This window comes from Oncorhynchus mykiss, unplaced genomic scaffold, assembly GCF_013265735.2.
Source record: "Oncorhynchus mykiss isolate Arlee unplaced genomic scaffold, USDA_OmykA_1.1 un_scaffold_216, whole genome shotgun sequence".
NCBI lineage: Eukaryota > Metazoa > Chordata > Actinopteri > Salmoniformes > Salmonidae > Oncorhynchus > Oncorhynchus mykiss.
This window is the reverse complement of record NW_023493686.1, coordinates 495594-523446: the sequence shown is the minus strand read 5'-3', so window position 1 is coordinate 523446 and position 27853 is coordinate 495594. Positions and strand designations below refer to the sequence as shown.

The window sequence follows — 27853 nt, the reverse complement described above, 5'->3', positions numbered from 1 at the left end:
CTGACTATTCCATAATGCTTGTGTTTCTAGCTGCACCAAGACCTGACTAGTCCATAATGCTTGTGTTTCTAGCTGCACCAAGACCTGACTAGTCCATAATGCTTGTGTTTCTAGCTACACCAAGACCTGACTATTCCATAATGCTTGTGTTTCTAGCTGCACCAAGACCTGACTAGTCCATAATGCATGTGTTTCTAGCTGCACCAAGACCTGACTAGTCCATAATGCTTGTGTTTCTAGCTGCACCAAGACCTGACTATTCCATAATGCTTGTGTTTCTAGCTGCACCAAGACCTGACTAGTCCATAATGCTTGTGTTTCTAGCTGCACCAAGACCTGACTAGTCCATAATGCTTGTGTTTCTAGCTACACCAAGACCTGACTATTCCATAATGCTTGTGTTTCTAGCTGCACCAAGACCTGACTATTCCATAATGCTTGTGTTTCTAGCTGCACCAAGACCTGACTAGTCCATAATGCTTGTGTTTCTAGCTGCACCAAGACCTGACTATTCCATAATGCTTGTGTTTCTAGCTGCACCAAGACCTGACTATTCCATAATGCTTGTGTTTCTAACTGCACCAAGACCTGACTAGTCCATAATGCATGTGTTTCTAGCTGCACCAAGACCTGACTAGTCCATAATGCTTGTGTTTCTAGCTGCACCAAGACCTGACTATTCCATAATGCTTGTGTTTCTAGCTGCACCAAGACCTGACTAGTCCATAATGCTTGTGTTTCTAGCTGCACCAAGACCTGACTAGTCCATAATGCTTGTGTTTCTAGCTGCACCAAGGCCTGACTAGTCCATAATGCTTGTGTTTCTAGCTGCACCAAGGCCTGACTAGTCCATAATGCTTGTGTTTCTAGCTACACCAAGACCTGACTAGTCCATAATGCTTGTGTTTCTAGCTGCACCAAGACCTGACTAGTCCATAATGCTTGTGTTTCTAGCTGCACCAAGACCTGACTAGTCCATAATGCTTGTGTTTCTAGCTGCACCAAGACCTGACTAGTCCATAATGCTTGTGTTTCTAGCTGCACCAAGACCTGACTAGTCCATAATGCTTGTGTTTCTAGCTGCACCAAGACCTGACTAGTCCATAATGCTTGTGTTTCTAGCTGCACCAAGACCTGACTATTCCATAATGCTTGTGTTTCTAGCTGCACCAAGACCTGACTAGTCCATAATGCTTGTGTTTCTAGCTGCACCAAGACCTGACTATTCCATAATGCTTGTGTTTCTAGCTGCACCAAGACCTGACTAGTCCATAATGCTTGTGTTTCTAGCTGCACCAAGACCTGACTAGTCCATAATGCTTGTGTTTCTAGCTGCACCAAGACCTGACTAGTCCATAATGCTTGTGTTTCTAGCTGCACCAAGACCTGACTAGTCCATAATGCATGTGTTTCTAGCTGCACCAAGACCTGACTAGTCCATAATGCTTGTGTTTCTAGCTGCACCAAGACCTGACTATTCCATAATGCTTGTGTTTCTAGCTGCACCAAGACCTGACTAGTCCATAATGCTTGTGTTTCTAGCTGCACCAAGACCTGACTAGTCCATAATGCTTGTGTTTCTAGCTACACCAAGACCTGACTATTCCATAATGCTTGTGTTTCTAGCTGCACCAAGACCTGACTATTCCATAATGCTTGTGTTTCTAGCTGCACCAAGACCTGACTAGTCCATAATGCTTGTGTTTCTAGCTGCACCAAGACCTGACTAGTCCATAATGCTTGTGTTTCTAGCTGCACCAAGACCTGACTAGTCCATAATGCTTGTGTTTCTAGCTACACCAAGACCTGACTATTCCATAATGCTTGTGTTTCTAGCTGCACCAAGACCTGACTATTCCATAATGCTTGTGTTTCTAGCTGCACCAAGACCTGACTATTCCATAATGCTTGTGTTTCTAGCTGCACCAAGACCTGACTAGTCCATAATGCATGTGTTTCTAGCTGCACCAAGACCTGACTAGTCCATAATGCTTGTGTTTCTAGCTGCACCAAGACCTGACTATTCCATAATGCTTGTGTTTCTAGCTGCACCAAGACCTGACTAGTCCATAATGCTTGTGTTTCTAGCTGCACCAAGACCTGACTAGTCCATAATGCTTGTGTTTCTAGCTGCACCAAGGCCTGACTAGTCCATAATGCTTGTGTTTCTAGCTGCACCAAGGCCTGACTAGTCCATAATGCTTGTGTTTCTAGCTACACCAAGACCTGACTAGTCCATAATGCTTGTGTTTCTAGCTGCACCAAGACCTGACTAGTCCATAATGCTTGTGTTTCTAGCTGCACCAAGACCTGACTAGTCCATAATGCTTGTGTTTCTAGCTGCACCAAGACCTGACTAGTCCATAATGCTTGTGTTTCTAGCTGCACCAAGACCTGACTAGTCCATAATGCTTGTGTTTCTAGCTGCACCAAGACCTGACTAGTCCATAATGCTTGTGTTTCTAGCTGCACCAAGACCTGACTATTCCATAATGCTTGTGTTTCTAGCTGCACCAAGACCTGACTAGTCCATAATGCTTGTGTTTCTAGCTGCACCAAGACCTGACTATTCCATAATGCTTGTGTTTCTAGCTGCACCAAGACCTGACTAGTCCATAATGCTTGTGTTTCTAGCTGCACCAAGACCTGACTAGTCCATAATGCTTGTGTTTCTAGCTGCACCAAGACCTGACTAGTCCATAATGCTTGTGTTTCTAGCTGCACCAAGACCTGACTAGTCCATAATGCATGTGTTTCTAGCTGCACCAAGACCTGACTAGTCCATAATGCTTGTGTTTCTAGCTGCACCAAGACCTGACTATTCCATAATGCTTGTGTTTCTAGCTGCACCAAGACCTGACTAGTCCATAATGCTTGTGTTTCTAGCTGCACCAAGACCTGACTAGTCCATAATGCTTGTGTTTCTAGCTACACCAAGACCTGACTATTCCATAATGCTTGTGTTTCTAGCTGCACCAAGACCTGACTATTCCATAATGCTTGTGTTTCTAGCTGCACCAAGACCTGACTAGTCCATAATGCTTGTGTTTCTAGCTGCACCAAGACCTGACTAGTCCATAATGCTTGTGTTTCTAGCTGCACCAAGACCTGACTAGTCCATAATGCTTGTGTTTCTAGCTACACCAAGACCTGACTATTCCATAATGCTTGTGTTTCTAGCTGCACCAAGACCTGACTATTCCATAATGCTTGTGTTTCTAGCTGCACCAAGACCTGACTATTCCATAATGCTTGTGTTTCTAGCTGCACCAAGACCTGACTAGTCCATAATGCTTGTGTTTCTAGCTGCACCAAGGCCTGACTAGTCCATAATGCTTGTGTTTCTAGCTGCACCAAGGCCTGACTAGTCCATAATGCTTGTGTTTCTAGCTACACCAAGACCTGACTAGTCCATAATGCTTGTGTTTCTAGCTGCACCAAGACCTGACTAGTCCATAATGCTTGTGTTTCTAGCTGCACCAAGACCTGACTAGTCCATAATGCTTGTGTTTCTAGCTGCACCAAGACCTGACTAGTCCATAATGCTTGTGTTTCTAGCTGCACCAAGACCTGACTAGTCCATAATGCTTGTGTTTCTAGCTGCACCAAGACCTGACTAGTCCATAATGCTTGTGTTTCTAGCTGCACCAAGACCTGACTATTCCATAATGCTTGTGTTTCTAGCTGCACCAAGACCTGACTAGTCCATAATGCTTGTGTTTCTAGCTGCACCAAGACCTGACTATTCCATAATGCTTGTGTTTCTAGCTGCACCAAGACCTGACTAGTCCATAATGCTTGTGTTTCTAGCTGCACCAAGACCTGACTAGTCCATAATGCTTGTGTTTCTAGCTGCACCAAGACCTGACTAGTCCATAATGCTTGTGTTTCTAGCTGCACCAAGACCTGACTAGTCCATAATGCATGTGTTTCTAGCTGCACCAAGACCTGACTAGTCCATAATGCTTGTGTTTCTAGCTGCACCAAGACCTGACTATTCCATAATGCTTGTGTTTCTAGCTGCACCAAGACCTGACTAGTCCATAATGCTTGTGTTTCTAGCTGCACCAAGACCTGACTAGTCCATAATGCTTGTGTTTCTAGCTACACCAAGACCTGACTATTCCATAATGCTTGTGTTTCTAGCTGCACCAAGACCTGACTATTCCATAATGCTTGTGTTTCTAGCTGCACCAAGACCTGACTAGTCCATAATGCTTGTGTTTCTAGCTGCACCAAGACCTGACTAGTCCATAATGCTTGTGTTTCTAGCTGCACCAAGACCTGACTAGTCCATAATGCTTGTGTTTCTAGCTACACCAAGACCTGACTATTCCATAATGCTTGTGTTTCTAGCTGCACCAAGACCTGACTATTCCATAATGCTTGTGTTTCTAGCTGCACCAAGACCTGACTATTCCATAATGCTTGTGTTTCTAGCTGCACCAAGACCTGACTATTCCATAATGCTTGTGTTTCTAGCTGCACCAAGACCTGACTAGTCCATAATGCTTGTGTTTCTAGCTGCACCAAGACCTGACTAGTCCATAATGCTTGTGTTTCTAGCTGCACCAAGACCTGACTAGTCCATAATGCTTGTGTTTCTAGCTGCACCAAGACCTGACTAGTCCATAATGCTTGTGTTTCTAGCTGCACCAAGACCTGACTAGTCCATAATGCTTGTGTTTCTAGCTGCACCAAGACCTGACTAGTCCATAATGCTTGTGTTTCTAGCTGCACCAAGACCTGACTATTCCATAATGCTTGTGTTTCTAGCTGCACCAAGACCTGACTAGTCCATAATGCTTGTGTTTCTAGCTGCACCAAGACCTGACTAGTCCATAATGCTTGTGTTTCTAGCTGCACCAAGACCTGACTAGTCCATAATGCTTGTGTTTCTAGCTGCACCAAGACCTGACTATTCCATGTTCAATGTTGCTTTGAACAAAAATGTTTCAAAAGGGAACAGATGCATCATATTAAAATGAGAGTTCAGTTCACGTTGACCTTAAAATGAATCACATGACATAAATAATAAGGTTAAGGAGGTTAAAATCTTCCTAGAAGTCACAGAGTGTCCACAGAGGGACATTCCTAAATGCATTTTGGGGTTAAGGAGGTTAAAATCTTCCTAGAAGTCACAGAGGGTTCACAGAGGGACATTCCTAAATGCATTTTGGGGTTAAGGAGGTTAAAATCTTCCTAGAAGTCACAGAGGGTTCACAGAGGGACATTCCTAAATGCATTTTGGGGTTAAGGAGGCTAAAATCTTCCTAGAAGTCACAGAGGGTTCACAGAGGGACATTCCTAAATGCATTTTGGGGTTAAGGCGGTTAAAATCTTCCTAGAAGTCACAGAGGGTTCACAGAGGGACATTCCTAAATGCATTTTGGGGTTAAGGAGGCTAAAATCTTCCTAGAAGTCACAGAGGGTTCACACAGGGACATTCCTAAATGCATTATGCCACTTTAGCAAGTCTTGATTCATATTAGAAATCAGAGCATTTCATTTAATACCACAGGCTTTTAAAATGCAATATTTGTACACAATGTCTACATAAAATGTCAAAGGGATGTGAAAGGGACTCATTTCGTGGAACGACTATCAAACTGAAGATAAATACACTACATGACCAAAAGTATGTGGACACCTGCTCGTCGGGCATCTCATTCTAAAATCATAGGCATTAATATGGAATTGGCCTCCCCTTTGCTGCTATAACAGCCTCCACTCCTCTGATAAGGCTTTCTACTAGAACATTGCTGTGTGGACTTGCATCCATTCAGCCACAAGCAACGTGGGCTCAGTCCATTACAGTATATGAGGTTCAGTGAAAGTGGAAGTTACATTGGGAAGAATCAAACTTTTGTTATCGTCATAATTATTAATAATGACATCTATCATTTACGTAAATTCAGTGAAATTCAATTCAGAGACAAATATGATATTAAAAAGTAATGTCATGGGAGTGTGGTGCTCCTGGAAGTGGGAGGTGCTAGTGAGACACAGAAATAAACAGCTCTCTCATCCAATTTATTTCCTTTCCCAGAGTGGTCCATAATTAACTTTTGCTTGGTTGGCACTTCCAACCAGATATAAGGAGGCTGAGGCCCCAGCATCCATAAGTCAGATACCTTCTTCCTCTGTGGTAAGACCTCTCCACCTCCTTAGATGTTTACATTTATCTCATCTTTGTACTCAGCATCTGAGGCAGTAGCTAACTGCACTGTTTGAATTGACTTCTGCATGTCTCTTGTAAGATTTGACAATATGCAATCAAGTGGCATTTATAAAAAAAAATATATATATATATATATTTGTATTATGTGTTATACTTAAATGTGTTTTATTTCAAATCTGTAACTTTCAGTGGTGCTCCTGCACTTGAAAGGGTGTTCTAGAATGTAACTGAGTTTCAGGGGAATTTATTTGAATTCCTGACAGAATGTGTAGTAAATTGAGTTGGTGTTCTAGAATGTAACTGGGTTTTCAGGGGAATTTATTTGAATTCCTGACAGAATGTGTAGTAAATTGAGTTGGTGTTCTAGAATGTAACTGAGTTTCAGGGGAATTTATTTGAATTCCTGACAGAATGTGTAGTAAATTGAGTTGGTGTTCTAGAATGTATCTGGGTTTTATGGGAATTTATTTGAATTCCTGACAGAATGTGTAGTAAATTGAGTTGGTGTTCTAGAATGTAACTGAGTTTTATGGGAATTTATTTGAATTCCTGACAGAATGTGTAGTAAATTGAGTTGGTGTTCTAGAATGTAACTGAGTTTTATGGGAATTTATTTGAATTCCTGACAGAATGTGTAGTAAAGTGAGTTGCCACTAGGAAAATGAAAGTTACCAGTTGCACCTGTAGTTGAATTTGACATGTAATGATTGAGTTAAATGTTTTCTAGCCCTTCAGGGGTTCTATGATAAGGCTTTAGACTTGTGGGTTTTCACAACACTCATGTTTCACAGGGTCCTCCAAGAAGTACACATTCATCTGTAGGAGGGGAAAAATAAGGTGAGACATGGTTTGACTCTTCACATAAAAAGTGTGAGAATATTCTGAGAGAGATACCGCTCACCTAACTCTGTTGACTGACTCTGTGGTTGTTTCATCTCTTTCCTAGTTATCCGTCACCATGAGTACGGACGCAGAGATGCAAATCTACGGCAAGGCTGCCATATACCTCCGTAAGCCTGAGAGGGAGAGGATTGAGGCACAAGCCGCACCCTTTGATTCAAAGAACGCCTGCTACGTTACAGACAAGGTGGAGCTGTACCTTAAGGGTTTAGTCACTGCCAGGACAGAAGGGAAATGTACTGTGACAGTCACGAGACCTGACGGAAGTAAGGAGGTAAGTCTGATCTGAAAAGTAGTCAAGTTTAATTTTGTGAAGTTACTCTATTTCTTAAAAAATCACTGAAAATCCAAACAATGTCTATAAGGCAATTAGAAATCAGTTACAAAAAAAATAGATTAAGAAGCATTACATTTTGTTTTGCAGACAATGTATCACCTTAAAACACATAATTTGTATTGCTGCTATTTAAACATGACATAGAATGTTGACTAGTCAAGAATCACCAGTTATGTGTCAGTGGGTGATAACTAAGTAGTTGGATTAAATGCGGATGTATATTTTTTTAATGATTAAACTTATTTATTTAATGAGCAAGAAGTATTCAGTCATGTCCAGTTTGATCTGTGTTGTAATCTAGATTTCTGACTGTTTCAGGAAGGAAAAGAGTTCAAAGATGCAGACATCTATGAGATGAACCCCCCTAAGTACGACAAGATTGAGGACATGGCCATGATGACCTACCTGAATGAAGCCTCTGTGTTGTATAACCTCAAAGAGCGTTATGCAGCATGGATGATCTATGTAAGAAACCTGCACATACAAACACATACACATGAAGATAATAAATACACACATACATGAAGATAATAAACACACACATACATGAAGATAATAAACACACACATACATGAAGATAATAAATATACACATGAAGATAATAAATACACACATACATGAAGATAATAAACACACACACATGAACATAATAAATATACACATACAGTCCTACACATAAATGAATGGTAGAAACCAAAACATATCAATACAGTAGACCCACATCAGTAAACCAAAATACACCCACATCCTCACATCAATCCAGGTAAAAGTCCATATGACTTTGTTAATCTCCTAAATTAATTATGCTTTCATCCAGACCTACTCTGGGCTCTTCTGTGCCACGGTGAACCCCTACAAGTGGCTCCCAGTGTACGACGAAGAGGTTGTCAACGCCTACAGAGGGAAGAAGAGGATGGAGGCTCCACCCCATATCTTCTCCGTCTCTGACAACGCCTTTCAGTTCATGATGATTGGTACGAAATCTCATGGATGGATGGATGGATGGATGGTTGGATGGATGGATGGACTGATGGATGGTTGGTTGGTTGTATGTATTGTTTGGTTGGATGGATGGATGGATGGATGGATGAATGGATGGATGGATGGATGGTTGGTTGTATGTATTGTTTGGTTGGATGGATGGATGGATGGATGGATGGATGGATGGTTGGTTGGATGTATTGTTTGGTTGGATGGATGGATGGATGGATGGATGGATGGATGGATGGACGGACTGATGGATGGTTGGTTGGATGTATTGTTTGGTTGGATGGATGGATGGATGGATGGATGGACATAAGTGCATATGGAAAGATGGATGGATCTGTCAATGGAAATTAAAAACTGCCTCAGACAGGTATCTACTGTTTTCTAACAGTTTCTAACAATATCTGATTTTCACTAAGCTTCACTTCAATGGAACATTTTCAAAAATGAAATTCATGATGATGCTATGAATTAAATAATGTCCCCATAATGTTTCTTGAGTATGATAAGTAATATGTTTTTTGGTTCCAGATAAGGAGAACCAGTCCATCCTGATTACGTGAGTTGTTTACTAAAATTTCACTTTGATGATGAAAATACATGACATTATGAATGGATTAGAGCATCAGGTTATGTGTAATATCGAGTCGATGAGAAGGATTATTTGTTAAAGACTTATGTCAGAACACAGGTTAACAGTGTATTTTTCTATGCTATTTCTTAGTGAAAGACAATCTGACACTCAAACATGTAACTAAAACCCCTCTTTCTCTGTCATATAAACCAGCGGAGAATCCGGTGCAGGAAAGACTGTCAACACCAAGCGTGTCATCCAGTACTTTGCCACCATTGCAGTGTCTGGTGGCAAGAAGGAAGCAGACCCCAACAAAATGCAGGTAGGTTGTTCTTATGTTTGCCTTTTTAACACATTTCAGTTTGGTTTTCTGAGCAAACTTTTTTCCATCAGTGAATCATGTTTCAAGAAATTTGTTCAAGTCATAGAGAAAAACAAACTTGAACACTTTTCCAGTTTCTGAGAAACTTGTGTTTGTCTCAATCAGGGGTCTCTTGAGGATCAGATCATTGCAGCTAACCCTCTGCTGGAGTCTTACGGTAATGCCAAGACAGTGAGGAACGACAACTCGTCTCGCTTTGTAAGTATGAAGGGCATACTGTGGAAGTTACCTTATATTGGAAAAATTTATTGCAGTAGTTCCCTTTTGTTAAATCAATAGATGTCCAACAAACTGTAACATTTAAAGGGTTTATCAAAGTAAAATGTTAGAATTATTTGTTGACCTATTTCAAACCCCCATGCTCTACTGTAGGGTAAATTTATCAGGATTCACTTCCAAGCTGGCAAACTGGCTAAAGCTGACATTGAGACCTGTGAGTTGGCTTTGATTATTTCTCAATGCTTTCCTAAGTTCACAGATAAAATGTAATTATATCATCTTCATTTTCTCTCTCTCTTTCTCTCTCAGACCTGCTGGAGAAGTCCAGGGTGTCCTTCCAGCTGCCCGATGAGAGAGGCTACCACATCTTCTTCCAGATGATGACAGGCCACAAACCTGAGATAGTTGGTACGAAAAAGTAGAGGTTCAGGGGAAATTACTCCCACCCCCATCTGTGGAACTTGTTAAAAATATTCATAGTCCACACTAATAATACTATTACAATGATTACATCCAAGGTAACAAGACATCTAGACACGGGTTAGGTCTCTGGGAAATATCTATCAAGTAATGCACTGTGATGCACTAGTCCACAAGTCTCAGTCTCCTCTTTATGCTATTCATTATATACTACATGTATCATTGAGTCCATCTATTGAGTAAAGGAGGGAGAGATACTGTAAAGGTAGGAGAGCAGAATTCTAACATTTTTAACTAACAAGCTGTTCTCTGTTGTCCACAGAAATGGCGCTCATCACCACCAACCCCTACGACTTCCCCATGTGTAGTCAGGGTCAGATCGCTGTGGCCAGCATCAACGACAATGACGAGCTGGATGCCACAGACGTGAGTTAAACAAACTCTAGATATAGAATGGGTAGGACCACCATACACACTGAATGCGGTGTGAAAATACAACTTAGTAGCGGCTGGGAATTGTCATGATTTAATCTCATTGACAATTTAGTCATTTAGGAGACTCCCTTATCCATAGCAACTTAGTAAGTGCATACATTTTCATACTGGTCCCTCATGGGATTTGAACCCACAACCCTGGGGTATCAAGTGTCCTGCTCTACCAACTGAGCTACATGGGACAAATTACTTGTGTTAGTTAGGCATGTGCCTCAAGCCACTCTTCATAACTTCACATTTCGTCATGTAAAGCTTCCATAAGAGAGCTAAGTGCCTTGTGGAACTGTGTAAAACTCCTTTTGTGTTTCCATCACTAATGTGTTGGCACAGAGTCATATCTATTCATCCCATTGGTTCTGGAGTGAGCCCAGAACTGTAGTGTAACTGAGCAAACAACTGTTCAGTTAATCTCTGTTGTACTTCCTCTTTAATGCCAGGATGCCATTACAATCCTGGGCTTCACTAATGAAGAGAAGATTGGCATCTACAAGCTGACAGGAGCTGTAGTGCACCATGGAAACTTGAAATTCAAGCAGAAGCAGCGTGAGGAGCAGGCCGAGCCAGACGGCACAGAGGGTGAGTCCCACTCATAGATATACAATATGTAGAGCATTAGTCCCATTCCCCAACATAGAAATAGAACACCTAAGACAGACAGTGCCACATGAAAGTCAGGCAGGAGATCATTTTTGGAGACCAAAATACTACATTCGGATATGATTGTGCCAAACAATTTTTGTCAGTATGACATCATAAACAATTGATCTTGTGTCCCTGAGTCTGTTGTTGTTGGTTCTCTCTCCAGTGGCTGATAAAATTGCCTACCTGCTGGGCCTGAACTCAGCTGAGATGTTGAAGGCTCTGTGCTACCCCAGAGTGAAGGTCGGCAACGAGTATGTGACCAAGGGACAGACTGTGGCTCAGGTAAGACTGCCAAACACAGCATCTAACATTTTCTGAGCACAGGAATCTTTGTGGAGATGACTGCTATGCTTTTTTGAATAGTGATGTTGTTTTTTCCAAGCTCGTATCACCTTATCACTGGACATGGTCAACATCTCATGTATTCATTTGAGGTATTATCATTGCAGGTTAATAACTCAGTCAGTGCTCTGGCCAAGTCCATCTATGAGAGGATGTTCTTGTGGATGGTCATCCGTATCAATGAGATGTTGGACACCAAGAATCCAAGACAGTTCTATATTGGTGTGCTTGACATTGCCGGGTTTGAGATCTTTGATGTGAGTATGAGACCAGAACAAGACAATTAGTTGTGATTCAGATTGATTACAATCTTGTATGATGAAATTATCCCTTTTAAAATTCCATCAACAGTACAACAGCATGGAGCAGCTGTGCATCAACTTCACCAATGAGAAACTGCAACAGTTTTTCAACCACACCATGTTCGTCCTGGAGCAAGAGGAGTACAAGAAGGAGGGAATCGTCTGGGCCTTCATTGACTTTGGCATGGACTTGGCTGCCTGCATTGAGCTTATTGAGAAGGTAAGATGTCTGAGGATTATAATGGACCTCAACAGCAAAGCTCAAATGGAACGCTGTGTGAGATATTATCAGCATCTGACTGTTGAGATCTCAATATGTTTCCAATTATGTGCCTCTAAATGAATATAATCCTATAACAGCATGTTTACTAAAGGAATGAATGTAATCCAAAGTGTAAATATCACTAATTTGATATACATCTCTTTTTGTAAAGCCATTGGGCATCTTCTCCATCCTTGAAGAGGAGTGCATGTTCCCCAAGTCTTCAGACACTACCTTCAAGGACAAGCTGTACTCCCAGCATCTTGGCAAAACAAAGTCGTTTGAGAAGCCCAAGCCTGCCAAAGGCAAGCAAGAGGCACACTTCTCCCTGGTTCACTACGCCGGCACTGTGGACTACAACATCACTGGGTGGCTGGAGAAGAACAAGGACCCCCTGAACGACTCAGTTTGTCAGTTGTACGGGAAGTCCCCAGTGAAAATTCTGGCTGCCCTGTATCCCCCTCCCCCTCCTGAGGGTAAGACTAGCATCACGTCACAATATTTAACTAAATAATAGTTATAACTAAGAACCAAATGTTCTTTAAAGTCTTTCAATGTATCACAATTTCTCAGGGTTTATCACCTGGTTGATTTACTCATACACCAGATGTTATTTTAAACAATCTCATTGGCAGCATTTGCCTCTAGATAAGTGTGAAGTTAACCAGAGATTCTCTGGTTTATAATTAGTGTGCTTGCTGAAGACAAGACCACTCTAGATTTCTTACATACTCTTATTATTATTATATTTATTCCACCCGCTCTAGGAAATGTACTTTTCTAGTTATCTTTTACTTTCCCCCATTTTAACAGATAAAGCCAAGAAAGGAGGCAAGAAGAAGGGTGGTTCCATGCAGACTGTGTCCTCCCAGTTCAGGGTGAGCTTTTGAGATCTGCATATTCAGTCCTTCAAAAGTTGCATTGATTATCATAAATGATGTCTGAGAAAATGGTTTGTAACCCTCTTACAGGAGAACTTACATAAGCTGATGACCAACTTGAGGAGCACTCATCCTCACTTTGTGCGCTGCCTGATCCCCAACGAGTCAAAGACTCCAGGTACAAGAAATATTGAGTTAAATATGTCATCTTATCAGTACAGTATGAGTAACCTTAACCATTCCAATCTTTAACCTGTTTATGAGTATTAAAAGAGACTTGTTTTGTTTTACCAGGTCTGATGGAGAACTTCCTGGTTATCCACCAGCTCAGGTGTAATGGTGTACTGGAGGGTATCAGGATCTGCAGAAAGGGCTTCCCCAGCAGAATCATCTATGCTGATTTCAAGCAGAGGTACACACACTCTCACAAACACACACACACACACACACACACAGAGAAATGATTGGCACTCTTGATAAAGATGAGCAGAAAAGACTATCAAATAACACTGATACTGAGCTATATTGTACGGTCAAACATTTGTGAATTATATTATTTTATACTCAGAGAACGAGATTTTGTTCAACAATTCTTATTTTATTTTAAGATAGGGTGCATCATGATTGGCACCCCTGTTTTCAGTACGAGGACAATGGCACTGAGTCTTTTTCTAGAATGTTGTATGAGATTGTAGATCACAATGGGAGGGATGTTGGACCCTCCTTACAGAATCCTTCCAGATCCTTGATATCCATTGTCTGCACTTATGGACGGCCCTCTTCAATTCAAACCACAGGTTTTCAATGGGCTTCAAGTCTGGATACTGAGATGGCCATAGTAAAATGTTGATTATGTGGTTGATGAACCCTTTCCTTGTGGATTTTGATGTGTGCTTGGGGTTATTGTCTTGCTGTAATACCCACCCGTGGCCACGTTTCAGCCTCCTGGCTGAGGCAACCGAGATTTTGGCTAAAATGTCATGGTACTGGGTAAAGGTCATGATGCCGTTGACCTTAACGAGGCCCCCGGATCAGTTGACGTTAAGTAGCCCCATAACATCAGAGATCCACCACCATATTTTACAGGTTTGGGTTTATTTTCTTCATATACATATTTTTTTTAATCCAAAAAGCTTTTAGACCATAGAATATAGCTCAGTATTTGTGTTATTCATGTTATACAGTCTATTTTGCTCATCTTTATCAAGGGTGCCGATCATTATGAACCTCACTCTATAACCAACCAACCAATGACAATTTGGCATATTTTAAAACTGTCCTCTCATTCAGGTACAAAGTACTGAATGCCAGTGTCATCCCTGAGGGCCAGTTCATGGACAACAAGAAGGCTTCAGAGAAGCTGCTTGGGTCCATTGATGTAAATCATGAGGATTACAAGTTTGGACACACCAAGGTCAGTCAAAACCCCCCAGAAAAATCTGACAACAAAACACAGCTGGAATGATAATTTAAACCCGTACCATATAAAATCTCTCTAGTTGATCTATCCATCCTTTTGTTCTTTCTTCTTCATTTAACTAATGGAAAAGGTGGAAAAACATTGTAGTGTTTTTCTTCAAAGTCATACATCACAAGTATAGAAGAGAATCTAAACTCATTATCATGTACATTGTGTTAGAGTGGTATGGCTGCAGTTATCTGTATCTGTGTACATTATTAATCTACAACTGTACAATAACTAACAACTTAGAAACAACCTGTCACATGGTTTGGTTGCAACTATTGCAGAGTTAATGTTGTTTAAATCAATCTAGTGGTGTTGTTCCCCTCTTTTGAATCAAGCCTTTCTATCTGTCACAATCTGTGGTTCCATTGACCGTGTTAACCTGTGTCTCAGGTGTTCTTCAAAGCCGGTCTGCTGGGTGTCCTGGAGGAGATGAGAGATGAGAAGCTGGCCACTCTGGTCGGCATGGTCCAGGCTCTCAGCCGTGGATTCCTCATGAGGAGAGAGTTTAGCAAGATGATGGAGAGGAGGTGAGGAATAGTAGACATCTTGGCAAAGCTTTCTGTCAACCACCTGTATCTAATGCATTATGATTACATACTGTATATGCTGTGAGTTGTTCAGAATGAGAAAGTACATCTTATAATGGTCTACTAAAGCTTTAGGGTTCATTCATTTAGTCCAGAAATGGATGTAGCAACTAAGGATTCTAGCTTTATAGCTGCAGTTTGGGATTTGGCTGTTCAATTGTCATTTAATGTGTGATATTAACCCATTCCTTATTGAAGAATATAAAAATGTCTCATGAGCTTAGCATAATCTGTCAGTCCTCGCATTTAGAGCACTGTCTTTGAATTTAAGAGGGGTTACATTTCCCAAGCCCCTTTCAGCTGTATACAAAAAGTGGTTGGGGTTCCATTTTGTGATTCTTCGATTCCCGTAATGATAATCTGTCAGTCCTTGCCCCCTCCCTCAGCTGTAAACAGAAAGTGGTGGGGGTTCCATTTAGTTATTCTTCGATTCCCGTAATGATAATCTGTCAGTCCTTGCCCCCTCCCTCAGCTGTAAACAGACAGTGGTTGGGGTTCCATTTAGTTATTCTTCGACTCCCAGAATGTAGCTTTATGAAACATCCCACTGGTCATTTCAACCCCCAAATTAAATGTGATGACGTTGAAACAACCTGGATTTAAAAAAAGTTATCAATGTAATGTAATGTAGTGTAGTGTAGTCTAATCCCAGAATGTAGCTTTAAGTATGTCACTCACCATGCCACTCACCATGTCACTCACCATGCCACTCCATCCTTTCTGTCGACCAGAGAATCAATTTACGCCATCCAGTACAACATCCGCTCATTCATGAATGTCAAAACCTGGCCATGGATGAAGTTGTACTTCAAGATCAAGCCCCTGTTGCAGAGCGCTGAGACTGAGAAGGAGCTGGCCAACATGAAGGAGAACTATGAGAAGATGAAGACAGACCTGGCCAAGGCTCTGTCCACAAAGAAGCAAATGGAGGAGAAGTTGGTGGCCCTGACACAGGAGAAGAACGACCTGTCACTCCAAGTCGCATCTGTGAGTCAGCAACGACCTTCAGGAGGGCACATTTACATACACATGAATACATTTGACCATCTTGGTTTCAACTGTTCTGCCTTATTATTATTCGACCATGCTGGTCATTTATGAACATTTGAACATCTTGGCCATGTTCTGTTATAATCTCCACCCGGCACAGCCAGAAGAGGACTGGCCACCCCACATAGCCTGTTTCCTCTCTAGGTTTCTTCTTAGGTTTTGGCCTTTCTAGGGAGTTTTTCCTAGCCACCGTGCTTCTACACCTGCATTGCTTGCTGTTTGGGGTTTTAGGCTGGGTTTCTATACAGCACTTTGAGACATCAGCTGATGTACGAAGGGCTATATAAATACATTTTATTTGATTTACACACACATACGAACACACTAAAGTACGTGGTTAACTGACACATTTTTATTGCCAGTGTTATATACTTTATAAAATTCATTAATTTCTTTTGATTTGCTCGACCTTCAATACACAAAGTGAGGCCTCTGATTTTGTTTACTCCTGTTCTGAAACCAGGAAGGAGAGAGTCTGAACGATGCTGAGGAAAGGTGTGAGGGGCTCATCAAGAGCAAGATCCAGCAGGAGGCTAAGCTCAAAGAGACGACCGAGAGGCTGGAGGATGAGGAGGAGATCAATGCTGAGTTGACTGCAAAGAAGAGGAAGCTGGAGGATGAGTGCTCTGAGCTGAAGAAGGATATTGATGACCTGGAGCTCACCCTGGCCAAAGTGGAGAAGGAGAAGCACGCCACTGAAAACAAGGTCTTGTGTCTTACTATAGACAGTCTAACCAACAATAATCCAAACATTAAACAACTCAAAACATAGCATAACAGAAATGGAATTCAAGTTGTATTATGGGTGCAGGAAATATTAAGATACAATAGGGGAATTTCACTTGCTTGGTACTCATTCACATTCATTGTATGTTCTGCTCCCCCTCATTTATGACTTCCACTCAGTACACTGGCATGGTGAACACTGACATCTAGTGTTGAATCTACTGTAGTTGTTGATTAATTTCTAATCTAAATTAAATTAATGCAATATTTAACAAACTAAATCTCCCCTTTATGGTGAAGTATAATTATGTTGTGGCCATTTTCAGGTTAAAAACCTGACAGAGGAGATGGCGTCTATGGATGAGAGTGTTGCCAAGCTGACCAAGGAGAAGAAAGCCCTCCAAGAGGCCCACCAGCAGACACTGGATGACCTGCAGGCAGAGGAGGACAAAGTCAACACTCTGACCAAGGCCAAGACCAAGCTGGAACAGCAAGTGGACGACGTGAGTGGAGTTTGACATTTTGGCCATGATAGTATGTAAGATGATATTATCTTCAGTTGTTTAGATTTTAATAATATATGTGTTTTTATCTTCTAGCTTGAGGGTTCTCTGGAGCAAGAGAAGAAGCTCCGTATGGACCTTGAGAGATCCAAGAGAAAGCTGGAGGGAGATCTGAAACTGGCCCAGGAGTCCATAATGGACCTGGAGAATGACAAGCAGCAAGCTGATGAGAAAATCAAGAAGTAAACACAAACAAATGACTACAGTATTACCTGCTATAATGGTTGTTCTTGACTAACTATTGTAATTATGAATTACCACTTGCTTGTGATTCTTAAAAGCAAAGTGAATGGTATTATTCTCTCCCTTTACACTAGTGGTCACCAACCGGTCGATCGCGATCGACTTGTCGATCTCCAAGGCATTTCTAGTCGATCGCCAAACATTTTTGTAAAAACCCAATGATAAAGCCTTCTGTCCCTATTTTTTATTTTTGTCTCGGGCTGTTGGTGTCAGGTGCAGCCAATTCAGCTGCCCTGTGGGCCGGGTAGGCAAACTGTTGCCATTTAATGTGTCTGAAGGTACAACCACTGCCTTCCTGGTGGGCCTGGAGAGAAAATCAAGTGCACTATGCCTCCGCTGGCCAATCAGATTGCTCAAATGACCAAGTCTGCAGTAACGTGGAAGAAAGATACGGCAAAATTGATACTGTGAGATTACAAAACCACGACTAGAGAGAGAGACTGTCAACGAATACACCAAAGAGCTGCTGTTTCTATGAGAGAGTTCGTGTTTAAGTTCTTACTCAGCCCTGTCAACACTTTGTTTTCAACACTTTTATAAGCCATAAAATGCGCGTTCTTCTTATTTCCACTCAGCGCTACAACAAGCAGAGCAACAGTAATGAATGAATTGGAAAGTGTATCTACAGGCGTTGTTGTTGTTATTATTAGCGGCTTTGGGTCTCTTTTAATATCAATGAATATTTCCCTTTCTCTGTTCATAGGAGTAACAACATGAATTTGTGTACGAGGCAGAAATAATGCGATAATAATAAGCGCGACACGAGTTTCGCCATCAGCTGGAAGACCCCTTTATGGTCAGTGTCAGTGGAGGAAAGGGAGAGCAGAGGGATGTTGAGAGACGGACCCTTAATCTGCTGCTCTCTCCCTCTGCTGAGACTGACCCTCAATCTGCTGCTCTCTCCCTCTGCTGAGACAGACCCTCAATCTGCTGCTCTCTCCCTCTGCTGAGACTGACCCTCAATCTGCTGCTCTCTCCCTCTGCTGAGACAGACCCTCAATCTGCTGCTCTCTCCCTCTGCTGAGACAGATCCTCAATCTGCTGCTCTCTCCCTCTGCTGAGACTGACCCTCAATCTGCTGCTCTCTCCCTCTGCTGAGACAGACCCTCAATCTGCTGCTCTCTCCCTCTGCTGAGACAGACCCTCAATCTGCTGCTCTCTCCCTCTGCTGAGACAGACCCTCAATCTGGTGCTCTCTCCCTCTGCTGAGACGGACCCTCAATCTGCTGCTCTCTCCCTCTGCTGAGACAGACCCTCAATCTGATACTCTCTCCCTCTGCTGAGACAGACCCTCAATCTGCTGCTCTCTCCCTCTGATGAGACTGACCCTCAATCTGCTGCTCTCTCCCTCTGCTGAGACAGACCCTCAGTCTGCTGCTCTCTCCCTCTGATGAGACTGACCCTCAATATGCTGCTCTCTCCCTCTGCTGAGACTGACCCTCAATCTGCTGCTCTCTCCCTCTGCTGAGACAGACCCTCAATCTGCTGCTCTCTCCCTCTGCTGAGACAGACCCTCAATCTGATACTCTCTCCCTCTGCTGAGACAGACCCTCAATCTGCTGCTCTCTCCCTCTGCTGAGACTGACCCTCAATCTGCTGCTCTCTCCCTCTGCTGAGACTGACCCTCAATCTGCTGCTCTCTCCCTCTGCTGAGACAGACCCTCAGTCTGCTGCTCTCTCCCTCTGATGAGACTGACCCTCAATATGCTGCTCTCTCCCTCTGCTGAGACTGACCCTCAATCTGCTGCTCTCTCCCTCTGCTGAGACAGACCCTCAATCTGATACTCTCTCCCTCTGCTGAGACAGACCCTCAATCTGCTGCTCTCTCCCTCTGCTGAGACTGACCCTCAATCTGCTGCTCTCTCCCTCTGCTGAGACTGACCCTCAATCTGCTGCTCTCTCCCTCTGATGAGACAGACCATCAATCTGCTGCTCTCTCCCTCTGCTGAGACAGACCCTCAATCTGCTGCTCTCTCCCTCTGCTGAGACGGACCCTCAATCTGCTGCTCTCTCCCTCTGCTGAGACGGACCCTCAGTCTGCTGCTCTCTCCCTCTGCTGAGACAGACCCTCAATCTGCTGCTCTCTCCCTCTGCTGAGACGGACCCTCAATCTGCTGCTCTCTCCCTCTGCTGAGACGGACCCTCAGTCTGCTGCTCTCTCCCTCTGCTGAGACAGACCCTCAATCTGCTGCTCTCTCCCTCTGCTGAGACAGACCCTCAATCTGCTGCTCTCTCCCTCTGCTGAGACAGACCCTCAGTCTGCTGCTCTCTCCCTCTGCTGAGACAGACCCTCAATCTGATGCGCTCTCCCTCTGCTGAGACAGACCCTCAATCTGCTGCTCCCTCCCTTTGCTGAGACAGACCCTCAATCTGCTGCTCTCTCCCTCTGCTGAGACAGACCCTCAATCTGCTGCTCTCTCCCTCTGCTGAGACAGACCCTCAGTCTGCTGCTCTCTCCCTCTGCTGAGACAGACCCTCAATCTGATGCTCTCTCCCTCTGCTGAGACAGACCCTCAATCTGCTGCTCTCTCCCTCTGCTGAGACAGACCCTCAGTCTGCTGCTCTCTCCCTCTGCTGAGACAGACCCTCAGTCTGCTGCTCTCTCCCTCTGCTGAGACGGACCCTCAATCTGCTGCTCTCTCCCTCTGCTGAGACAGACCCTCAATATGCTGCTCTCTCCCTCTGCTGAGACAGACCCTCAGTCTGCTGCTCTCTCCCTCTGCTGAGACAGACCCTCAGTCTGCTGCTCTCTCCCTCTGCTGAGACAGACCCTCAGTCTGCTGCTCTCTCCCTCTGCTGAGACAGACCCTCAGTCTGCTGCTCTCTCCCTCTGCTGAGACAGACCCTCAGTCTGCTGCTCTCTCCCTCTGATGAGACAGACCCTCAATCTGCTGCTCTCTCCCTCTGCTGAGACAGACCCTCAGTCTGCTGCTCTCTCCCTCTGCTGAGACAGACCCTCAATCTGCTGCTCTCTCCCTCTGCTGAGACAGACCCTCAGTCTGCTGCTCTCTCACTCTGCTGAGACAGAACCTCAATCTGCTGCTCTCTCCCTCTGCTGAGACAGAACCTCAATCTGCTGCTCTCTCCCTCTGCTGAGACAGACCCTCAATCTGCTGCTCTCTCTCTCTGCTGAGACAGACCCTCAATCTGCTGCTCTCTCTCTCTGCTGAGACGGACCATCAGTCTGCTGCTCTCTCCCTCTGCTGAGACGGACCCTCAGTCTGCTGCTCTCTCTCTCTGCTGAGACAGACCCTCAATCTGCTGCTCTCTCCCTCTGCTGAGACAGACCCTCAGTCTGCTGCTCTCTCCCTCTGCTGAGACAGACCCTCAATCTGCTGCTCTCTCCCTCTGCTGAGACAGACCCTCAGTCTGCTGCTCTCTCCCTCTGCTGAGACAGACCCTCAATCTGCTGCTCTCTCCCTCTGCTGAGACAGACCCTCAGTCTGCTGCTCTCTCCCTCTGCTGAGACAGACCCTCAGTCTGCTACTCTCTCCCTCTGCTGAGACGGACCCTCAGATGCAGGCACCATCAGCCCAGTAAAATAGAAGTAAAAGCAGATAATGTAAATGTCTGCTCACTCAGCTGTGCCTCACAAGTAGTACAACAACGGATCTATTACTGGTGTGATCATATAGCCTACCTCAAATTTTGAAATATATATGTATTTTTTTAATGACCTGAACAACAATGCATTGGCAGGTAAATTCAAGCAAAGCCCGAATGCAGTGATAATGTATTGGGCCTATAGCTTACTGAACAAACCACATTGCTACAGTACTGTTTTTAATTGGTTAATGTTGCATAGGCTTACATGTTGAAAGTTATGTTAATAAAAAAATCAGAGCGGTAGATCTCGGCATGCATTTTGACTCAGAAAATGTGGGTGACCACTGCTTTACACTATAGAAACAAAACCAACTCTGCAATTTACCTGTTTGTGTTTCTTAGGAAGGAGTTTGAGACCACCCAGCTCCTCAGCAAGGTTGAGGATGAGCAGTCTCTGGGAGCTCAGCTGCAGAAGAAGATCAAGGAACTCCAGGTACAGTACAGGATATAAGCTCCAGTACAGAAAAGCACAGACTTGAATCATTTCCTGAAAAACATTATTCTGGTAGCAAACATTTTTCCAGGTGGCTTCTGACAGCTGAGTAGGTTGGAAGATGGTGGTTCTGAACATTGTGGTTTTGGTTCCTGCATGGGACACTGTCTACTGAATATATTAGTGTAACTGGGTTTTTATTAAACACATTTATGCAAAATATAAATACTATTATTATTTTGTGAGTTTCAATTGTTTCAACTACTACTGTCCCCTGTTCTAGGCCCGTATTGAGGAGCTGGAGGAGGAAATTGAGGCTGAGCGAGCTGCCAGGGCTAAGGTTGAGAAGCAGAGGGCCGATCTCTCCAGGGAACTTGAGGAGATCAGCGAGAGGCTGGAAGAGGCCGGAGGCGCCACTGCTGCTCAGATTGAGATGAACAAGAAGCGTGAGGCTGAGTTCCAGAAGCTGCGTCGTGATCTTGAAGAGTCCACCCTGCAGCATGAGGCCACAGCCGCCGCTCTGCGCAAGAAGCAGGCCGACAGTGTGGCTGAGCTCGGGGAGCAGATCGACAACCTGCAGCGCGTCAAGCAGAAGCTGGAGAAGGAGAAGAGCGAGTACAAGATGGAGATTGATGACCTCTCTAGCAACATGGAGGCCGTCGCCAAGGCTAAGGTGAGTAGTGATGTTTTGGTCAAGCAGTGTTGAGGAGGGTCAACTACATCACCATTCAACTCAACTGATGTTGACAGGAGTCACATATATAAAGTAACGATGGAACATGTTTCACTAACAGGGCAATCTGGAGAAGATATGCCGTACTCTTGAGGACCAGCTGAGCGAGCTCAAGACTAAGAATGATGAGAATGTTCGCCAGGTCAACGACATCAGCGGACAGAGAGCCAGACTCCTGACAGAAAATGGTACCATCAACAATAAACAACAAGCCAATGCCTTCCTTCAGTAAAACACAATAATGTACTGGGAGCTATATGCACATAGTTTATACTGCATAATTCACCACCTTACATTTCCCTACGATACCTCAAAATACATTTTCAATCCAAGAGAACAGAGACCCTATTTACAAGATGCCCCTCTGTCCCTGCAGGTGAGTTTGGTCGCCAGCTTGAGGAGAAGGAAGCCCTGGTGTCTCAGCTGACCAGAGGCAAACAGGCCTTCACCCAGCAGGTGGAGGAGCTAAAGAGGGCGGTTGAGGAGGAGGTCAAGGTAAGGGACCCAAGATGGAGAGTTTAGAGCCATATCTTCACATAGATGGTGACTACGCCACCCTCAGAGACTCCTACTGTCTCTCCGCCCTCAGAGACTCCTACTGTCTCTCCGCCCTCAGAGACTCCTACTGTCTCTCCGCCCTCAGAGACTCCTACTGTCTCTCCACCCTCAGAGACTCCTACTGTCTCTCCACCCTCAGAGACTCCTACTGTCATTTGTTTGACTCTCTCTCTAATCTGTCTTTGTCTTTCTTTCTCACAGGCTAAAAACGCACTGGCCCACGGTGTCCAGTCTGCCCGCCATGACTGTGACCTCCTGAGGGAGCAGTTTGAGGAGGAGCAGGAGGCCAAGGCAGAGCTGCAACGCGGCATGTCCAAGGCCAACAGTGAGGTGGCTCAGTGGAGGACTAAGTATGAAACTGATGCCATCCAGCGCACAGAGGAGCTGGAGGAGGCCAAGTGAGTCGCACGCAACAGAAAAACTCAGATATGGTGTGGATGGTGAGGGTGGTAGGGGGCTCTGACAAAATGTTACATCAATATGTATTGTAACATATCTCTCACTCCATTAAAACACCCTCTGTTGTCCAACAGGAAGAAGCTGGCCCAGCGTCTGCAGGATGCTGAGGAGACCATTGAGGCGACCAACTCCAAATGTGCCTCCCTGGAGAAGACCAAGCAGAGGCTGCAGGGAGAGGTGGAGGACCTCATGATTGATGTTGAGAGAGCCAACGCATTGGCCGCCAACCTCGACAAGAAGCAGAGGAACTTTGACAAGGTGAAAATGAATAAACCTATATTTTTTCTTTCTTATTTCTAATTTAATAACGCTTCATCTATGACTTCTCATGAAAATTCCATGGATTCTCCTAGGTTCTGGCAGAGTGGAAGCAGAAGTATGAGGAGGGCCAGGCTGAGCTGGAAGGAGCTCAGAAGGAGGCTCGCTCTATGAGCACTGAACTCTTCAAGATGAAGAACTCCTACGAGGAGGCTCTGGATCATCTGGAGACTCTGAAGAGAGAGAACAAGAACCTGCAACGTGAGCATTTGACAGCAGTTCTATTTGGCCCATGTTTGACTAGTGTTTTGAAAATGGAGGGAACTGCAATCATCAAAACTACTATTACACCATTTCAGAAATGTCATGTACAGTATCATTTGTATATATCATTTTACTTGTAATTGCTATTTCCTTTAACAACAGTAGGAAGTTCAGCGCAATTACATTTGTAGGACCATATGAATTGCTGTTAATTAATGAACAGTTATGATTCAATATCAACTTCAGTACATTGGTGATATCCGCTGGAAATCCCATGAGTCTAAACTGCTCCTGTGTGTTTGTGTGTGTGCAGAGGAGATCTCTGACCTGACTGAGCAGATTGGAGAGACTGGCAAGAGCATCCATGAGCTGGAGAAGGCCAAGAAGACCGTGGAGACAGAGAAGTCTGAGATCCAGACCGCTCTGGAGGAGGCTGAGGTACAAACTACAGCTGTTTGATGGGAAAAGCAGTGTTACACTTGCCAACACCAGCTACAGTCCAATGATCCTTGTATTGGAGGTTATTGTAGTCATATATATTTAATTCCCACATCCAAATGTATTGAACACAATTGGCCTGACTGCTTCTGTTTGTCCAGGGAACACTGGAGCACGAGGAATCTAAGATTCTGCGTGTGCAGCTGGAGCTGAACCAGATCAAGGGTGAGGTGGACAGGAAGATCGCTGAGAAGGACGAGGAGATGGAGCAGATCAAGAGGAACAGCCAGAGGGTGGTTGACTCCATGCAGAGCACCCTGGACTCTGAGGTCAGGAGCAGGAATGATGCCCTGAGGGTGAAGAAGAAGATGGAGGGAGACCTGAACGAGATGGAGATCCAGCTGAGCCACTCCAACAGGCAGGCCGCTGAGGCCCAGAAACAGCTGAGGAATGTCCAGGGACAGCTCAAGGTAAAGGGACTGGGACATCAGGTTCAAAAACCTGAACATGGAGAGGGATTTGTTTGTGAATCTGTAGAAAATAATACAACAGAGAAATTGAATAGAGTGAACAATGTGCTGTAGAAAGGGAGGGATACTGGGGAAATTCTTCCCAGTGAACATTTCTATCACACATCCTATCACCCCTACTTCCACAAGTCCTAATGAACGTATGTCATTGTGAACCCCAGGATGCCCAATTGCACCTTGATGATGCCGTCCGTGTCGCAGAAGACATGAAGGAGCAGGCAGCCATGGTGGAGCGCAGAAACGGTCTGATGGTGGCTGAAATCGAGGAGCTAAGAGTTGCTCTGGAGCAGACAGAGAGAGGCCGCAAAGTGGCTGAGACTGAGCTGGTAGACGCCAGCGAGCGTGTTGGACTGCTGCACTCCCAGGTATGGGTCAAAAGCCGTTTCTAATGAAACTCAACCAAGCATACCGTTTAAACACACCTTGAATTCAACAATTCTTGCTTTGAGAGTTGAATCATTTCAGCCTTGTAAGTTCTCTTTAGAGCTAAACAAATAGTATTGTTTCCTCTTTCAGAACACCAGCCTTTTGAACACCAAGAAGAAGCTGGAGACTGACCTGGTGCAGGTGCAGGGAGAGGTAGACGACATCGTCCAGGAGGCCAGGAATGCAGAGGAGAAAGCCAAGAAGGCAATCACTGATGTGAGTCCTTGAATTACATCAACTTGATTTGTCCCCGTGTGACAATGGTAGCTGGGCTGGATAAGAACAACAAAGATCTGAGAGGGACATTATCATTGGTGCATAAATTAAACAAACTATTATTCCAGGCGGCCATGATGGCTGAGGAGCTGAAGAAGGAGCAGGACACCAGCTCTCACCTGGAGAGGATGAAGAAGAACCTGGAGATCACAGTCAAGGACCTGCAGCACCGCCTGGATGAGGCTGAGAATCTGGCCATGAAGGGAGGCAAGAAGCAGCTCCAGAAACTGGAGTCCAGGGTGAGTTACCACCAGGGTGGATTAGGGTGGATTGAAAGACTGATTGCTGGAAATGTATTTGATCATGTAAAATACAGAGGAGAATTATGTAACAACTTTCTCTCTCATTAACCCACCTTAGTCAGGAGTTCCCAAACTTCTTTGCATCAGGGACCCCTTCATAATATCAGAACACAACTCTTACTTTAGAGTCAGATATAAATATTATCCACACAGTTTTACTATGACTTCAGCAGTGCATAGTTGGACTAATCAAGTCTTGGCCCCCGGGAAAGAACATAAAAACATTACTCTCTAGAAAATTGTGCTTCTCCTCTCACTTACCTTAAAAATAAAGACGTAAAAATGTATTTATGTCGGTGCTTCTGTCTTGCTGTGGACTCACTTGGCAAACTTCGCAATCCCCCATAACAGAAGCAAACTCATAACATTAAAGCAGACGAGTGGCGGCCTCTATTGGCCATACTGGTACTGCAACATGCACTGCTAAATGCACGACAAAATCGGTCAAATAAAAAAAGAGTCCTATATATTATAACTTCAAGAAGAATTGACTATTAAAATGATCATTGTGGGAATAGTGGGCCTACTAATATCCCCGTGAGCCTCCCAGGCCCATGTTGTACATCTAAGGGTTAAGAACATAAACAGTGGATGAATAATATTACATTGTATTGGACCTTCTAATCTTGTTCCACAGATCCTTGGTAGTTTCATCTGTTGTTGCTAGCAATATTCATTCACAAATTTAAATGTAAATTCCACTTTGGGAACCACTTGGAAAAGAACATAATGAAAGACAACAATTGTGCCTCCTTGACTGGGTAGAAGACTCTACCTCTGCTTACAAAGATTTGATTCACCACCTCAAACAAATGCCTACATGTATTTATTCCACAAAGGTGCGTGAGCTCGAGACTGAGGTGGAGGCCGAGCAGAGAAGAGGTGTAGACGCAGTCAAGGGAGTCCGCAAGTATGAGCGCAGAGTCAAGGAGCTTACTTACCAGGTAAGAGAAAGTGCATTCTTTACACTCTTGACACTTACAATGACAGGTTTGTGTATAAAACTCTCGTGACATTGATTCTTTGCTCTTCTCTCACAGACTGAGGAGGATAAGAAGAACGTTAGCAGACTTCAGGACCTGGTAGATAAGCTGCAGATGAAAGTGAAGGCCTACAAGAGGCAGGCTGAGGAAGCGGTGAGTCACTGACAAAACTTCATATCCATACAGTTTGACGGGTTGCTACAGAAACAACACATCAGTCAACAATGACAATTGACAGTACAAGTAAATGCTGATGAAATGATGCACATTTCTAAATGCCTCCTATTCGTTTCCAACTTAAAGGAGGTGGGGTTGAATATGAATTTGCTGCACCAGGGGCTGGTCTAGTGATCGTGCTGGAGGCAGTGGTTTGATCCCCTGTTCTGCCACTCACTTCCTCTGCTGTATCATCCAGCTCCCTGTATACATTGTTATCCTAACAAGAGAATATTAATTTGCTACCTGAAGCATCAAACTTTAAATGCTGATGTTCTGCTCTCCCTCTCTTTTCCTCACCCAGGAGGAAGCAGCAAACCAGCACATGTCTAAGTTCAGGAAGGTTCAGCATGAGCTGGAGGAGGCTGAGGAGCGTGCTGACATCGCTGAGACTCAGGTCAACAAGCTCAGAGCCAAGACCCGTGACTCTGGAAAGGTACAGAACTGCTGCTAAACCTGTACCTGACTCATGTTCAGATATGACCACATCAACACCACCTATGATTCAGTCTTCTCAGAGGTCAATACAGACCTTTTACACTCAACTGTATTGAAGATCTCTAAGAAGAACATTTCAGGAAGGGCTAAACAATCTAATGAGAGTAATTCAGTTAGTACTTCAACATCTAATATCCAAGCTGAGTACTGCGCACTAAATGCTTGATATATTATATTCTATCCATATATTTATCATGTTGATTATTATTACTGATCCATTATATTCTATCCATATATTTATCATGTTCATTATTATTACTGATCCATTATATTATTTATTTCTTCTTACAGGGTAAAGAGGTTGCTGAATAA

At 43.9% G+C, this 27853-nt stretch overlaps 1 protein-coding gene and 1 long non-coding RNA gene across 2 annotated transcripts in view; one reads left to right on the top strand and one right to left on the bottom strand.

Moving 5' to 3' along the window:
- The window catches only part of LOC110485382, a 14415-nt gene extending 6526 nt beyond the window's left edge, over positions 1–7889 (bottom strand). The window contains exon 1 of the long non-coding RNA XR_005042044.1: positions 7851–7889. This is a non-coding gene — a long non-coding RNA (uncharacterized LOC110485382). The remainder of the gene's footprint in view (positions 1–7850) is intronic.
- Positions 6069–27853, top strand: LOC110487201 (myosin heavy chain, fast skeletal muscle). Its single transcript, XM_036972995.1, has 41 exons — positions 6069–6148; positions 6973–7018; positions 7128–7355; positions 7737–7883; positions 8236–8392; positions 8937–8964; positions 9193–9301; positions 9467–9559; positions 9734–9794; positions 9890–9988; positions 10323–10426; positions 10933–11071; positions 11301–11419; positions 11587–11736; positions 11831–12001; positions 12216–12519; positions 12857–12921; positions 13015–13102; positions 13219–13336; positions 14215–14338; positions 14783–14919; positions 15711–15966; positions 16493–16735; positions 17082–17258; positions 17355–17500; positions 21510–21600; positions 21884–22273; positions 22395–22521; positions 22710–22828; positions 23093–23289; positions 23425–23608; positions 23704–23869; positions 24186–24310; positions 24472–24780; positions 25002–25205; positions 25357–25482; positions 25611–25781; positions 26684–26788; positions 26885–26980; positions 27348–27479; positions 27833–27853. The coding sequence occupies exons 3-41, from the start codon at positions 7140–7142 to the stop codon at positions 27851–27853; spliced, it is 5814 nt and encodes a 1937-aa protein (XP_036828890.1). The 5' UTR covers positions 6069–6148; positions 6973–7018; positions 7128–7139.